General features: G+C 38.8%; 1 protein-coding gene across 1 annotated transcript in view; it reads right to left on the bottom strand.

The window, feature by feature from the left end:
* The window catches only part of LOC122654152 (methionine aminopeptidase 1A-like), a 44,781-nt gene that overhangs the window by 3,279 nt on the left and 25,351 nt on the right, over positions 1–16,151 (bottom strand). Inside the window, exons 9-13 of the mRNA XM_043848133.1 lie at positions 9,716–9,815; positions 6,877–6,928; positions 6,736–6,777; positions 6,561–6,622; positions 6,370–6,468 (exon numbers count right to left, since the gene is read on the bottom strand). Of these exons, the coding sequence (XP_043704068.1) occupies positions 6,370–6,468; positions 6,561–6,622; positions 6,736–6,777; positions 6,877–6,928; positions 9,716–9,815 (355 nt within the window). The remainder of the gene's footprint in view (positions 1–6,369; positions 6,469–6,560; positions 6,623–6,735; positions 6,778–6,876; positions 6,929–9,715; positions 9,816–16,151) is intronic.

The following is a 16,151-nucleotide window of genomic DNA, read 5'->3' as shown; positions in this document are numbered from 1 at the left end:
CTGTAACCTATCTAGAATGTCCCACTCCTCATTATAAATAAAGATTGACTGTGTCTCATATGACACAAGTCCTATTTTCCCAACTCAAACATGAAATCAGAGAGGGAAAGATCAACCTAGGGAATCAACCCTAATCCAGCCTCTCTTTCTCTCTCTCTCCCTTTCTCAATTTCAGTGCCTCCCACAGCCTAGCGCCACCACCCATCAGCCTTTCACCTTCTTCTAGCAGCAGTCCTTCCTACCGCAGCCTTTTCTCACATCCGCCCATCTTGGTGGCTCTTTCCTAAGCCACCGAGGGCCTTTTTTCTCTTTTTTTGTGTGGTTCCTTCAATTACACTAATGCTGTGAAGGACCTAATCCTGTTTTTTTTCCTTTCTCTTTGACGGGATCCAGATTTTTATCCAATCGATTTTTCTCAGATCTTTCTGGCATCGTTTTTTTCTGGTTCCCCTTTTTCTTCTAATCGATTCTTTTGCAGTCTTTTGGAATCGATTTTTTTTCTGGCTTTTTTTCCTGTGTTTATCGATTTTCTCAGGATACCACCTGAAATCGATCTCTGTTTGCAGCTTTTTTTATCTCGATTTCTTGCACCTTGCTAGAATCGATTTTTTCCAAATTCCTTGGAATCTATTTTTTCCTAATCCTGTTTTCTATCAGTTATACAAGATCGATTCTCTAGATTTTTTCAGGGGTTCTTTTATCCAATCTGAGATGACTGGTTTAGAGGTATCTTCTGGTTCTTCTGGAGAGGATGGAGGTCATCATTATCCAACTTTTCCCCTTTGTGCTATTAAACTTAATGGTGGAAATTATCTGAAGTGGTCCAAGTCAGTTTACCTCTCTATTGATGCTCGTGGATATTATGACTATCTCACTGATGCTAAGCCAAAACCCACTGCTGAAGCTGAACAAGAAAAATGGAGTTCCGCCAACTCCCTGGTTATGTCATTTCTCTTCAATAGCATGCAGCCGGAGATTGCTGATAGTTATATGCTCTTGGACACTGCTCCCAAGATCTGGAAGGCGGCCCAGGCAACCTATTCCCAAGTCGGTAACAATGCTCAAGTCTATGAACTACGACAGAAATACCCCTATGGAAAATTCTACCCTTTAAACCCCAAATTACAACATGCTAAGCCAAAACCCACTGCTGAAGCTGAACAAGAAAAATGGAGTTCCGCCAACTCCCAGGTTATGTCATTTCTCTTCAATAGCATGCAGCTGGAGATTGCTGATGGTTATATGCTCTTGGACACTGCTGCCAAGATCTGGAGGGCGGCTCAGGCAACCTATTCCCAAGTCGGTAATGATGCTCAAGTCTATGAACTACGACAGAAATACCCCTATGGACAATTCTACCCTTTAAACCCCAAATTACAACAGTAACCACAAGAGAAGTAATAGATATAAACCCACAAATTTGTAACCTGTTGAAGCAGCAATCTGGAATAAATAATCTCCTGAATAAAGAGAAGCCGCAACAATCGAACTAGTGGTGTTGAATGACTCTTGGATCTCAAAACCTTGATTCAAACTCCATAATACACACCCGACGGCGTGGTTGCAGGTTTTAAAACAAAACAGAAAATAGAAGACGAATGGGGATCGAGTAGGAAGAAGGGGGAAAGGAAGGGTAGGCTATCTCAGCCTGGGCATCTCACCCATCCTATCTCAGGATTTTCACAAAGGCTCAAGTCAATATTCATTAATCACATTCGTGTACAATGTTGGCCTCTCTTACAAACTTATATAGCAGACTCAAAAATAGACTTGGACACTAAAAATAAAAGGCCTAACCCTGCCCTTAACTAATAAGGTATCCTAAATTGACTAGGAAAGTGAAATAATAAAGAAAACATACTCAAAATAGGACTCCAACTAAACTAATGAAGTAAATCCCGTTTTCCTACTTTCTACCCATATTTTAGGCTTATTAAATTGGTCAATTACAAGGTAAACCCATGGGATCAAAGTCTCAATGCATGTATGACCCAACCCAAAGCTTATTTTCAATAAAAGAAACCCATTAGTGACTTATCTACATCACCTATTACATTGGAAACCCATGGGATCAAAGGCGAAAAGGCCCAACATGTATATAACCCAACCCTAGACTTATTCCCATTATAATAAGCCTCTTTTGGTGATGTATCTGCATCAGCCTGACTCGCCTTCTTTTTCTACAACTTGAGCTCACTTTTGTCACTAAGGCCTCATCTAAAAGTCACCTTGGTCGTCAAGGCTTTGCCCACACATCATTTCTTGGTCGTCTAGGCCAGATTTTGACCTAGGCAGGTGTCATTTTGGGTTTTAGTTACTTCATTTTTATTTTTTTTTATTTTTTTCTTTTAACTCATGTATGGTTGTATGCTTTTGTGGTGCACCTTATTGCAGCTTATCATGTCTTTAGGGGGTTAAAATTGGAAAAATGAATATAGTTAAGTCCTAAAACATGGTAATTAGTTAAACAAACACTTCCTTGATCATTTTTTGCATGATTTAATGAATGTAAAATGATCCTTAATTGATTTGTTGGACCTAGAAGGTTCCATTTATATATTATGTGTTTTAAATATGAAACCCATTATGTGATGTGTGTTTGGGTATACTAACATGCGTACTAAACTACTAATGTGTTAAGAGTTTGATGTTACCCAAGCTTCTGATGAGAAACAATTGAAGAAAGAACAAGGCATGTTGATTGAATGAAGAACTATTGAGGACGGTCTTCCTTGACTTGAAAGATCAAGGATCTGCAAGCTACATCAAGTTTGAAGGAATCTTTCAAGAACAAGATTAGGATTTGATATTTATTGATATATCATAGTAATCCTAATGTACAAGATCCACAAGATTTAAGCAGCTCAAGAAAATGACATCAAAATGACCTAAATGACAAACCCAAGAAACTAGGTGGTTTGACTTAGAAAAATGTCTGAGTCAGTTGTCCACGGTCTAATGCGAACAGAGACGGATGATTAAGCTTAAATGGAAAATCACAAAATATTTTAAGTCAATCACGGACTACCAAGATTTAAAGTTCTAAGTCCGTGGATGATCCTCGCAACTTCCATGCGAGTTTTCGTGTATGACCGAGAGTAATGAGACTAGTTACAACAAGACGGGCGATCCTGTGGTCTTCCATGACCTACTTCCGTCCATGTCCGAGAATGACAGTCTCGAGTCTCAGCAGCCACAGTCTTCCGTCTGTCATGCGGTCTTCCATGCGATAGCATTTATTGCTGCATGGTTATGGATTTAAATGGTTTTGACTCATCATTAATTAACCTCTTGGACCTAACCACTTGAGTGAAACTCTTAAACATCTTCACTGATGATGAGGAGCTCCACCAACTAATTTTTCTTGGAAAATATAATAAGAATTTTTAGAGACCCAAAAGCATTATTACTTCCAACTTAAATTGAAGTTGGGTGGACCTCCAACAGCTAGTTTCTCTTCAAAATGAAAAAGATAATTTAAATTTAGAATGAGAAGCCTAGCTTGTCTCTACCGGAGTACCGGCTAGTCTAACGGTTAGTTTTGGTTGCCTATAGATATATGGGTTGAGACACTTGATAAATATATAGATGAACATATTGTTTTGAGCTATACATTAAGAACATCAAAAGGGCTATCTTGTGTGATTCATCTGAGCTTAATGTGTAAAGTTTCTACTTGAAGAAAGAAGCCTCAATTGTGCCTAAAAAGCTCAACTGTTGAAGAAAGGAAATCCTTGGTCTGTGTGGCTAGGTGGAAATCTTTGGCTTGTATGGCCCTGGTGGAAATCCTTGGTCTATGTGACCTGAGTAAAGAAATCCTTGGTCTGTGTGGTCCGGGAGCTCAATCTAAGGTTAGTGGTTGAGTTGTGTATGGGCTTGATTCCTGCATGAGAAAAGGAATCCATAGTGGAGGAAATCCTTGGTCTGTGATTAAGGTCGTGGATATGGGATAGTTGTTGTGTATGGGCTTGATTCCTGCATGAGAAAAGGAATCCATAGTGGAGGAAATCCTTGGTCTGTGATTAAGGTGATGGATATGGGATAGTTGGGTCCAAACCTTCCCCCCCCCCCCCCACTTTGCACTTGCATTGTATTTTAGCTTGTGTTTATATTGATAAAAAAGAGTTGTCACCCAATTCACTCCCCCTCTTGGGTGTTGCCATCCGATCCTACATGATTGATGAATGTTTTATGCATGCATTGACCAATAAGGCCTCACTCCAGCCCCTGCCTTGGCACCTTGAAAACTATGTTACCAAATAAAGCACTTCCATTAGTCATCAATATAAGAGACCAATATTCATCCAAAAAAGGAGGGGGGGTGGAATATCAACACAAAATTTGCTGAATCTTCAACTAATTTGCCTTTTACAAAAGAAATGTATTAGTTAATTGTTTCCAACATTGACATGGAAATAAGTACAAATGATAAAATATTGAGCAAACTAACCAACAAATATTATCCAAGTTGATGCTATAGTCGACGCTCTCTCCTTCTCATGCCCTCTTTCCACCTCCCTCCCCCGCCATCCCTCTCCCCACAATCTCCCACAATCAAAGAAAGACACGGATCCAATTTAGGATGAACCACACTGAAGATACAAGGAGAGAAACAGAACAAAGCAAAAGATACAAAGAGACCAGGGCAGTTTTGAGAAGTGACAGATTGACCAGATAATTGTAAGGAAATAAGATTTAAGGGGAAAAGGCTGAATAAAGAAGTATGTATCAAATGAAATTTCCTACTTGCTAGTAAATCTTTGCATTTTCAATCCCCACAACAAAGTAGCTTTAACCATGCATGCAGGCTCAACCCCAAAAATGTCAAATCTATTGTTCTCTGGTTTTTCAAGGAGATAGTGCCTGGGACCTTTCACAATAAATATGACTTCAAAAGAATTGCAAGTTGAAACCAGATTTGTATTGTGAACCCCATTTAACTGGGATAAGGCTTAGTTGAGTTGAGCGGATTTGGTGCCTGGAACCTTTTCAGGTCCAAATAGATTCAGAAGCTGCTCACATTCTGATGTCCAAGACATATGCTATTTTAATTTCTATCATAAACTATAGATGGAAATTGGAATTGACAAAAGGCCCCGTTTGTTTAGAGGGGACGGTGAGGTGGGATTGTTGGGAAGAGTGGACCCACATGTTGGTGGGGTTTTGCTGGGGTGGAAATGTTGAGGTAAAGTTACTTTTCTCATGAACAGTAACCAAAGTCCCACCAATTTGGTGGGACTTTGGATGGCAAAGGGGTGGGATTTTGAAGTACCACATCAGCAGACAATGCAATTAATGATGTCCCATGACCTTTTGTAAGTTCACCACCCCAAATTAACCAAACAAGGTTGGGGTGGATTTTTGAAGTGCCACATCAGCATTTTCCCACCCCACCTAAGTCCCCTCTAAACATACCGAAACTAAGTGTGTCAATTTAGAACCGGATCCAAAACGACCATTAAAAATCGAACCGAACCAAGGGAAAAACCGGTTCAATATTGTGGCTGTTAGTTTTACGTATCAAGTTCATTTTTTTGGTTCGCTTCTGTTTTTTTTTTTTAAAAGAAGAAAAAAGAAAAACTCTTGTTTAGTGCAGTTTGGTTTCGGGTTATGAACCGAACTGACCCTAATATAACGTAATAACTAAACCCTAAACCTAAATACCTAATCCTTCTCTTCGACTCTTCGCTTTTTCGCAGAAACACAGACGCTGAGACACAGTTCATCTTTCCTTCATCTCTTCTGACTTCATCTAGCTGGGATTGGCTCTGCAATTGATTTTGTTGGGTTTGTTTGCTTTTCTTTAATTTGTCATAGTTTGGATGTATTCAATTAGTTTGAATTTGCGATTAGAACTCAGAAGCCGCAGAAGAAAGGAAAGAATAAATTATTGGCAACAGAATGAACCAAAGGGTAAACCAATTCTCTCTCTGCAGAGAGAGGGGCCACAGACCGCAAAGGGATCATTGAGGGCACAGCAACGGCGAGAGTTTTCAAGCGAAGCAGTTGCAGCAGATGGCAAGAAGCTACAGGAGATTGTAGGCGACGAAGAGAGGCTGCAGGAGATGTGGTTGAAGGCTTGAAGCGTAGGTTGTAGTGATGAACTCCGAGAGAGAAACAGAGAACTGAATAAAACCAAACCAATTCGGTTCAGTTTAAGGGATTGAAAAAGGCTTCGGTTTTGGTTTGGTTTGGCCTGGCCATATGGTACCTTGAACCAAACCAAACTGGAACCAAACCCATTGACACCCTCAGTTAACAATCACTGTAACTAACGGTTATTAGCAATGTAAAGAAGTTATTATATTTCTGATTAGTAACTGCAGTTATGTTTATGGATAAAAATATGACGCAGTTTACAACTTGTACCTATGGATATAGCTTTCTCCAAGCACTCGTAAGTACTGCGGACCAGATGCTGAGATGCTTCGTCAACGTTCCCCACAAAGTATGTTTCATTAAGATCACCTGCACATACTCTCAACCAATTTACAGAGCTTCCTAGCATATTTGCACAACACAGTTGAGGCAAACTGAATGTCTACCATAAAGTTTCTCACCATGGACACCTTTATAATAGACAGTCACGTCAACGTTTACAATATCCCCATCCTCTAATGTCCTAAAGAAGAAATACAGATAATGAAGAAAATTTAGAAAAGGTAGCATATAAAACATTGGAAAGAATACAGAAAGAGCATATAATTTAAAAACTGTAACAAATGTAATATAAACCTCGCATCTGGGATCCCATGGCAAATAACTTCATTAACTGACCTGTAAGTGATAAAAACAGCATATCCCATAAAGTAAAAACACATCTTTGCTTTGATTTTGGATAAAAATTGAAGAAGATATATGCAGAAGAATACCTACGTGCAGCAAGACTTCGGGAAGAAATGATAATTTAGTGGAGATGGATACGCTCCTGCAACATAAAGAGATATACCAACTAGTTAGTAACAAACCATTGCTAAGCAGTAGTTATCAAGCATGCAGCTTATGCCACACAAGAATTAAGTTACTGTAAACAATAACATTAACTGTGCAGTTAGGTAGTAGGAGATTATGTTTTGCTTTCTCAAAATTTAGTAGTCAATCATGAGCATCTGAAGATGACAAATGCTTGAATTTGGAAATACCCCTCAAATAAGATTACCATGTCAATAATGAAGAAAACAGGCTTGCTAATCGCAATCAGTAACCCAGACAAACCTTTTATCTTTTCCTTACCCTCATTGGCAATGTGTTGCAAAACTATGCCAAAAATCTCTCGCTGTGTGTGTGTGCCCGTCGGACATGCGTGTGCCATCGTAAAGCATAAAGTTGAGTTTTGGCATAAAATTCCACCAGTCCTGGCAAGGACCTTCCTTTTGAGATATGACATCTAGCAAGTGCCTTCTTTTTGAAATCCTCAACCTGCTCAGAGGCATATGCTAGTCCAATAAAATCTAATATCAGCACATATACTGCCAAGTCCCCTTGATATATTCTCCTGTTTCTTTCCTTCCATAAATCTCAACAGAAAAATGGGATTAGCTTCCATAAAATGTGTCCTTCGTGATCCTGATTCCTCATTTAGGAAAAACTAAAAGTCGCTACTCGCTACCAAGTGCAAACCTCTATTTTTTTAATCAATAAAGTGTCAACACCCTGATAAGGAATTCATCAATGCAAATGTCTCCACCATTCTGGGATCCTTTAAAGGCCCAAAAAAAAATTTTATCTGTCGACTGTTAAACCTTCTTAATCCCCATTTATCAAAGTCCCATACATACATTAGTATGACAATAAACAGCAATTCAGTAGCCTTTGAATCAATTCAGCACAATTCTTGATCTACTTCTCCAACAGATAATTGGAAGTTATGCTTGCCACATGAGAGATTTCTAGTATATATATGTCACAGTGCTTCCATTCTTCCAATCTAATTCGTGTGCCATGTCCCATGCAAAAAGCTATCTGGAACAGAAAATCACCACAAAATTTATGTTCTTCCAGCAATTCAACTCCTTGGATATATGAAACTTTTTTGGAATCCCAAGTCCGACTACTAAAACACATTTAAATTACTGTAGTCATAAACTTCTGGTAAAAATATTTTCTCATTGTTTCTGCTTAAAAATACACCCCTCACTACTACACCTATTATAAACAGGAACTTTTTCCAACACAACTGTAGTGTACAACATACAAGAGTAACATTTGGGATTGGTGTGTAATTTGTGTGATTACACTTTCATCGGAACAAAAACATACAAGAGCATCAACAGCATAAGGAACTGAACACAACACAATGCCTGGACCCCAAATTTGTCAAGGCTGCAAAGTACAAAATTGGTCAAACTGGCCCCACTTTAGCTAACTCAATAGCCAGACAGTTTGCCTATTTCATCCTCCAGGAAATTATGCAAACCAAACGCAGAAGAACACGACAACTACAAAAATTTACATTTTCCCCTTCTTTTTTTTTTTAAAAAAAAGGGTAAATTACATGACACCCCCTGAAAATCAAACGATACTCAACTCAACCCCTCTTATTTGAAAATACTCACCCGTCTTCCTCTAGAGTAACGGTGTTATCTTAAAACAATCCAAAAACTGAAAAGATAATTTTAACCTCAACTAAAAACATCTGGTAGGGCGAGTTTGGCAGCAGGAGATGGAAGAGAGTCGGAAGCAACCCTGGTTTGTTCAGGAAGAGAATCACCGTCCGCTCCGTTTTGATCTCCAGCGTGCCCAACAGATGGCAGCTCATCAGAATAATCGACTGCAGTTGGATGGGATTGGGGCTGAGTAGTTTCAGTGGATTGGTGATTTTGTTTGGAGCAGCCACTCCAACGCTTTCCTCTTGCTTTCAATCGGGGTTAGAGCAGGAGTTAGGGTTAGGGTTTGGGTCAGATGAGGTGGTGGCGGTGGAGAGGCGAGAAAGGAACCTTCTTGTTGCTCAAAAATCAGATGAGCTTCCCTGAATTTTGGGGCGCTGTTTATTCTGATGCAAAGGCATAATTTGTTTTTTACTTTGAATGCTCTTTTAAAATTCAATGTTTTGATTTTTCATGTGATAAGGCTTGAAATCAAATGGATAGGCCTCTCTCTCATTCCTAGAATATTAGTCGAGCTGAAGCATTCATGGTCTGCTAAACCTTTTTTTTTTTCTTCTCTACGTTACTATTTTGTATTTTTTCTGCTCTGTCAGCTGGAGTTTCTCCATTGCCCTAGCAGATCAGCTCCACAGTAAAATGAAAATTTTTAGTGGATTTCAGAGATACCCATCTGAAATCTGTATTTCTTCTCTTTCTTCTCTCCGGTTACTCTTCTGCTTGAGATTGAGTTGCAGGTCATGTGAAGAAGAGGATCGATTTTGGGGTTTTTAGATCCAAGGGTAAAAAAGTAACTCTACACTGGTCAAGGGTAGTTTAGGGATTTAAATATATTTAACTTGCTGACTTCATAAGTTAACCGCATAAAACTAACGGTGGGGACTAAGTTGTAATATAGTGCTCTAATACAAGCGGACGGGTGAGTATTTTCAAATAAAAGGGGGTGAGTTGAGTATCGTTCAATTTTCAGGGGGTGTCATGTAATTTACCCTAAAAAAAAATCCATTCTGCAAAAACGTATGCTAATATATTAGCACCTTAATTGGTAGCCCTTTAAAATCAAATATGGATGAATCAAAACATATTCATCCAAATAATGCTAGACAACTAACCAGCAGCAATCGTTGCCTCATGAACCACTTCATCAATTTCATCAGTTGTCATGCCAGGTCGAATTACACGAGCAGCAGCATCCAAAACCTCCCTTGCAATCTGAAGATAATAATTGATAGTACATAGATCTTCCAAAAAAGGTTTAAAGTATTGATATCGGGTATCAGGTATAATATTGGAAGGGTGATTTTAAGAGACGTATCATAATGTGAGATACGCTAAAGATACATATGGAAATGTTCAAGAAATGTATGGAAAAGCTTAAGATATATTCAAAAACAGTTTTGAAGCATAAAACACTATAACTAGGTGGGGGGTTTGGTTTTTTTTTTTTTTTTTTTTTTTTTTTTTTTTTTTTTTTTTTTTTTTTTTTTTTTTTTTTTTTTTTTTTTTTTTTTTTTTTTTTTTTTTGGGGGGGGGGGGGGGGGGGGGGGGGGGGGGGGGGGGGGGGGGGGGGGGGGGGGGGGGGGGGGGGGGGGGGGGGGGGGGGGGGGGGGGGGGGGGGGGGGGGGGGGGGGGGGTGGGGGGGGGGGGGGTGTGGGGGTTGGGGGGGGGGTTTGTTTTGGTGGGGGTGGTGGTTTTTTTTTGGGGGGGGGGGGGGGGGGGGGGTTTTTGTGGGGGGTTTTTTGGTGGTTTTTTTTTTTTTGTTTTTTTGTTTTTTTTTTTTTTTTTGTTGTTGGTTTTTTGTGGTGGGGGGGGGGGGTGGTTTTTTTTTTTGGGTTTTTTTTTTTTTTTTTTTTTTTTTTTTTTTTTTTTTTTTTTTTTTTTTTTTTTTTTTTTGGGTTTTGGTGTTTTTTGTTTTTTTTTTTTTTTTTTTTTTTTTTTTTTTTTTTTTTTTTTTTTTTTTTTTTTTTTTTTTTTTTTTTTTTTTTTTTTTTTAATATGTAAAAAGGGAGGCAAGATGACTATAATGGGTGAAGTAACAACAGACTGTTGATCATAGGATCCATGCCTCATGTTTTGGTAATGAAAAGGCCTTAGCCCTTAGGAGATGATAAACTTGTGATTACTAACATGTGTTTGAACTTTGAATGTGAAAGGTCTAATCAATCCCATATAAATATTGGCATCAAAGAAAGTACTTGGTGTATACAAGCATCTTGGAGCAAAACGAAATGGAAGTCTCAAGATTCAACAGGAGAGCTTCATCAAGACCCAAGCTGAAGAAACTAAGTATTGGAAGCATCAAAAAGAAGACTCCATTAGACATAGGTTTTTGTGCTTTAACTTGTAATCCTTGTAAGCTATGTTGTACTATCTCACTTTCAGTAAAGCTCACTAAAACCCACTAAGGACTTAAATGGATTAATCCTTAAAATTAGGTGGCTAGAAATCAGGGTTACATCTGTCTACACAGCATTTTTTGTTGTTTGCCATCATCCACTTTCCCAAGGAGACATCCTCCAACAAAGGAATGTGCCCGCATGCCTAAGGAGACATCTCGTTTAAACTGGAGAATTTTGCAAGTCCTTTTTTTTCAGAGGTCGTCCACGTAAGGAGAAAGACGTCCGCATAACCATGCAGATGCCTGAACAATGTTATGCTATAAATTGGGTTCCTGAGTCAGAGACGTCCACATAAAGATGCAGGTGTCCGAGCTCTTAAGGAGACATCTACTTAATCAAGTGGACACTCATCCAGCAACTTTGACTCTCAGACATGTTAGACACCCCTCCCCAGCCAGTCAGATGTGTGCAAACCTTAGCAGACGTCCATGTATTTGTACAAACAACTGCAGATTTTTCAACGGTAATACTTATGATCATTGGAAGCCCAACAGCTATATTTTTACCATTGGAGTTCAACGGAAGTCCATATACCTAAGCAGTTGTCTGCCTGGTATTTTTGCTTGAATCTGGAGTATTTACTTCATCACACCTTTTGCCTATATAAAGGGGACTTTTAGGCATTCAAAATAACAAATTTACAATACTGTTATGTGTTTTAACTGAGTATTCGTTAATCCCTTGGGCTTTAGTGTTTGTCAGAGACCTTGAGCTTTACTTTACTATTCCACCTTCTTAAAAGTTGTATCTTTTTTTCTCTCACTTAGTAGAAAGTGTTGTTGTTGCTTGTTTAGAGATTTGGACCACACAAGAAGAGTCACGAAGTTTACATTGTCATTGGTTTTGGGTGATCCTTGAAAACACCTTGGGTTTTGTAGTGAGCCGTGTAAGAACTACAAGTTGTAAGGGTAATCCAAGTGCTTGTGTAGCCTTGATACTGGAGGTAGGGAGCTGCCCAAACCCCTCTAAAATCTCGTGTCTCCCCTTACTTTATTTTTCTATCTCCCTTAAATCTTCTTGAATGTGGGTGAGTGTTCAAAAATATCAAAGTTTTTGAAATTCGTTTTCAGTCTTTCAAATTTTATAATTCCAATTCACTCCCCCCTCTTGGGAGATCTCCAATCCTTACACAGACTACTGCAACAAAGGATCTTCAACATATAGAGCTTGTTATTCCCCAAATAAATCAAGATAAGACCGTGCCATCCATGCTCCATCTAATGAATCTGGTTCATGATACTGTTGCAGAGCATGAGACATTCTCTTGAGCTCTTCCATTTCTGCCCTTCTACAAAACTCGAGGGCAAGTTTTTCTCAACACCGGAGGAATTGATGGAGTAGCACTTCTGTGGATTGGTCTGAACCTATTTGTAAACTAGATCGGATGAGCCGGGTCCAAATTGGGTTTTGGTTCCAGTACAATATTTAGGGATTTATTTGGGGTTATCCTGTAATCTTCATTCTTATGGGAAGTAAAATTACATAAGAGATTGGTTTCTGTATTTGAGGTCGTTACCTAGTTTACTACAATTTATATTCTACAGAAGAGTTAGGACTTTGGGGTATTGTTTTTTCTTTATATATTGGATGTAACCCAACGAAATACATAGAGAATGGAATGTTGAGTTTGTTTGTGTAATGCCTGGCATTTCCATTTTAATGTCATTTGAATTGTTTTATTTATTTATGATTTTAACAGTGCAAGCACGAGGTGGCATGCTTATATTAATATTAGTGATTAAATATTGATTAGTATGATTAATTAAGTTAATCTTATTTATTAGGGGGGATTAATGAGAGATTAGAGGTGGCTTAGCATGATTGGACCATATGTCTTACTTATGGGCTGCCACATGGTGCATGGATAGGATGAGGTGGTGGCATGGTTAGTAACCACATGGCATAGAGGTGAGGTGTTATCAAGGGTTACCACTTTGTTTGACCAAGTATAAACAGACACCATTTGCATGGGAGAGATGTTGGTGGCAATGCTTAGCCAGCCATGGCTTAGAGCATGAGGTGTCATTGAGGAGAAGCTGCCACCATGTGCATGGCCAAGGTGGTGGTGGCAATGGGAACCCAGACACATAGCAAAGCAAGGAGGAGGTGGCTATAAGGTGTCATTGAATTGGTGATTAGTGGTTAATTACACTGAGTTTGACCATGTTAATGATGGTTAGTTAATTTAGTAATTAGCAATTAAGTTAGTTATTATTTTCATTTGAGCAAGACTATCATACGATTAGAACACTTTGGTTTTGCTCTGCTGAGTTAGAGAAAAGAAAAGAAAAAGAAGGAGGAGAGGAAAATGAAGGAAGAAAAGGGAATTAGAGGATTGAATTCTTATGCTACTGAATCAAGGAATTTAAGAATAATTATACGTTCTATTAAAGAGTTATTTAAACTCCAAGGTAAGCTCCATGAATGGAATTGAGTTCTTTTAACTGATTAACTGAGTTTTAGAATAATCATTGATAGGTTATGTTGCTATTATGTAATAGGAATTGAAAGGGATACTGTTGAGGTTGGGAATTGAAGAAGAAATTGAAAGAAGAACTAGGTTCGTGTGAATCTAGAATCTGATTTCTTAGGAATCTAGTGTACTCCAGTATCATTGGACAATAGGAAATATACATAGCAAGATGAAATAAAGGTGAGAGATCATATACTACCATTGCTATATGTTGAGTATTTGAAATGTATGTACATCACTATGTGTCTTAAGTTGTGTATTGTAGTGTATGAGCATGATATATATTATTGAGTGGGTGACTTGTATGCATGATTAACGAATGTGATAGAATTGTATGTGTTGCTAAATGAGGTGTAATGAACTATTTGACACCACATTTTGAATGACATGATTATGGGGTGAATGAAATGATTCTAAGTATATGTTGAGGGGTTATATGACAAGTTGTATGAGTATATGTTTGTGTACAAGAAATGTGCGTATGTGAATGAGAAATGTGAATACATGTACGAGATATGTGAACAAGTGTATGAGTTATGTGAACAAGTGAACAAGTCTAATAGTAGTAGTGTTATGAGAACATGACCATGTGAATACCATCCCTTTCCAGTAGGGGGTTAGGTACTGGATGAGGTTTCTTACGAGCTAAGGACTCAGTAAAATCCTATATGTGCTATGTGGACGAGCTAAGGACTCGGTAAAATCCTGTATGTGCTATGAGAACTACGAGATTACTAGTACGAGCCGTGTCATTCCACTCCGGGGCTACAGTACTGGGATAAAGAGTTGAATAGATGACACGAGGCTAGGCTAACCTCTTCTATATAGTGCACAACGATATTTCACAATATTGACTAAGAATTAATTTAACAGTAAATGTTGTATGTGTATTTGTACACTGTTATTGAAGCACACAAACACATGATTGTATTGTAATATGTTTTCCTCACTGAGCTGTTAGCTCACCCCTGTTATAAATATTCTTTTTCAGATGATGAGTTCAGAGAAGTGGTGTGTACAGCTCCAGACTCCTTAGGCTGTGAGTGCACGTGGTGCAGAAACTTGTGTTAATATGAATTGCTTTATGTAATATAACTTTTTGATAACTCTGTTAAACCTATAGTTCTTGCCACCAATGTTTGTTTATACAATGTGTTAATCTAAATCCCACTTAAGTCTTCCGTTGTATATGTGTTGTATATGATAGTTCTGATATTTATATGAATGTGAATGTTGATCTCTAATCAGCGCTCGTGAGGGCAGTACCTTATACCCTGTTCAGGTTTGGGGTCGTTACAGTTTGAATTAGGCTGCGAGGATTGAGGAAGCCGGATGGCTGTGGTGTTCTTCCTCTCTTCACCCCTCCCTTTGGTATAAATCTCAACCACCCCCCCCTTTTCTAGTCTCCTTCTCCCCCTGTTCCCATTCCTTTCTCTCATTCTATTCTTTTCTTCTTGATTGCTTCTTCCACTGCCCTGCTACCAGCGACACCTACGACCAGTCACATCTGATCTTTGATCTCGCCATCCCTCTCCATTCCTGAGATTTGAATCAAAGGTATGCCTCCCTTAGGCGATCCAAACCCTCAAGTCTCAACTCCTAAGCCTTGTTCTTATGAGGAATTTTAACTGAAGTTCAAAGTGGTTCCAGAACCATCGCCAGATCTGGATTGCAAAAGCTTTAATTCATCTTTTGATTTCTGTATTGAATGCTCCCATTGAATTATCGACCCTCCCCCCCCCCCTTAAGTTTTCAGCCCAATTGGAGCTCCCATTGATGAGTTCTATTACCTAAATCAAAACCCTTTTACCGCTGGAATTCTGTTCATATCATGGTCGAAGATTGAAGAAGACACTTGGTGATTGGCTGGTCTGAGTCTGACTCACTGTTATGCTTCAGGCTTCAAGTTGTCCTGCGAGTTAGTTGTCCGTAGGTCGAACTCGACTTACTCAGTTACAAGAATTGTGTCAATGTTGTGCTTTCATCTTCATCTCCAGGCTCTCCTCAGAATACACTTATGACAGCTTACACCTCACAGTTTCAGCCCAACTGGAGCTCCCATTGATGAGCTCTATTACCTAAATCGAAACCCTTTTACCACTGGAATTCTGTTCATATCATGGTAGAAGATGGAAGAAGACCCTTGGTGACATTATTTTTAAATGTCGCCGAATTCCCTTATTTTTCCAAAATACCCCTCTTCATCCTTAATTCTTGTTTTATCCTTATTTTTTGGTTAATGCCTAGTCTGCCCCCAACCTTTTATTAATAATAATTTCTATCCTAATTCTCTCCTCCTTATCTACCTTATTAACCCTTTACAATGCTGGTTAATTACAGAACGGCCATCAGCCTCATTGTTTGAGTTGTTTAACACTTGGGGCACACTTGAGTGGGCCCATAAGTAATCTGAACCAGGGTTTTTGAACCCTAGATTGCATTACCGTCTTCTTTTTTTTTTTTGACATTTTAGCAAAGTCCCCACACCCATACCCATTTTTGTACACAAATCCTCGTATCCTAAGTTTTGGCAGACAGATGGACCCAACTTCTTCACAGATATCAGTACCCAGTCCCCATACCAAATTACCAATCCCATGTAACATAGCTTTCTAGTATACATGTGTAGGATACTAGGATGTAGAGGGTAGGCACTGTTGTGCTGGAGCGTCAATG

Source organism: Telopea speciosissima, chromosome 1, assembly GCF_018873765.1.
Source record: "Telopea speciosissima isolate NSW1024214 ecotype Mountain lineage chromosome 1, Tspe_v1, whole genome shotgun sequence".
Classification (NCBI taxonomy): domain Eukaryota; kingdom Viridiplantae; phylum Streptophyta; class Magnoliopsida; order Proteales; family Proteaceae; genus Telopea; species Telopea speciosissima.
This window is presented reverse-complemented; position numbering and strand designations above follow the sequence as displayed.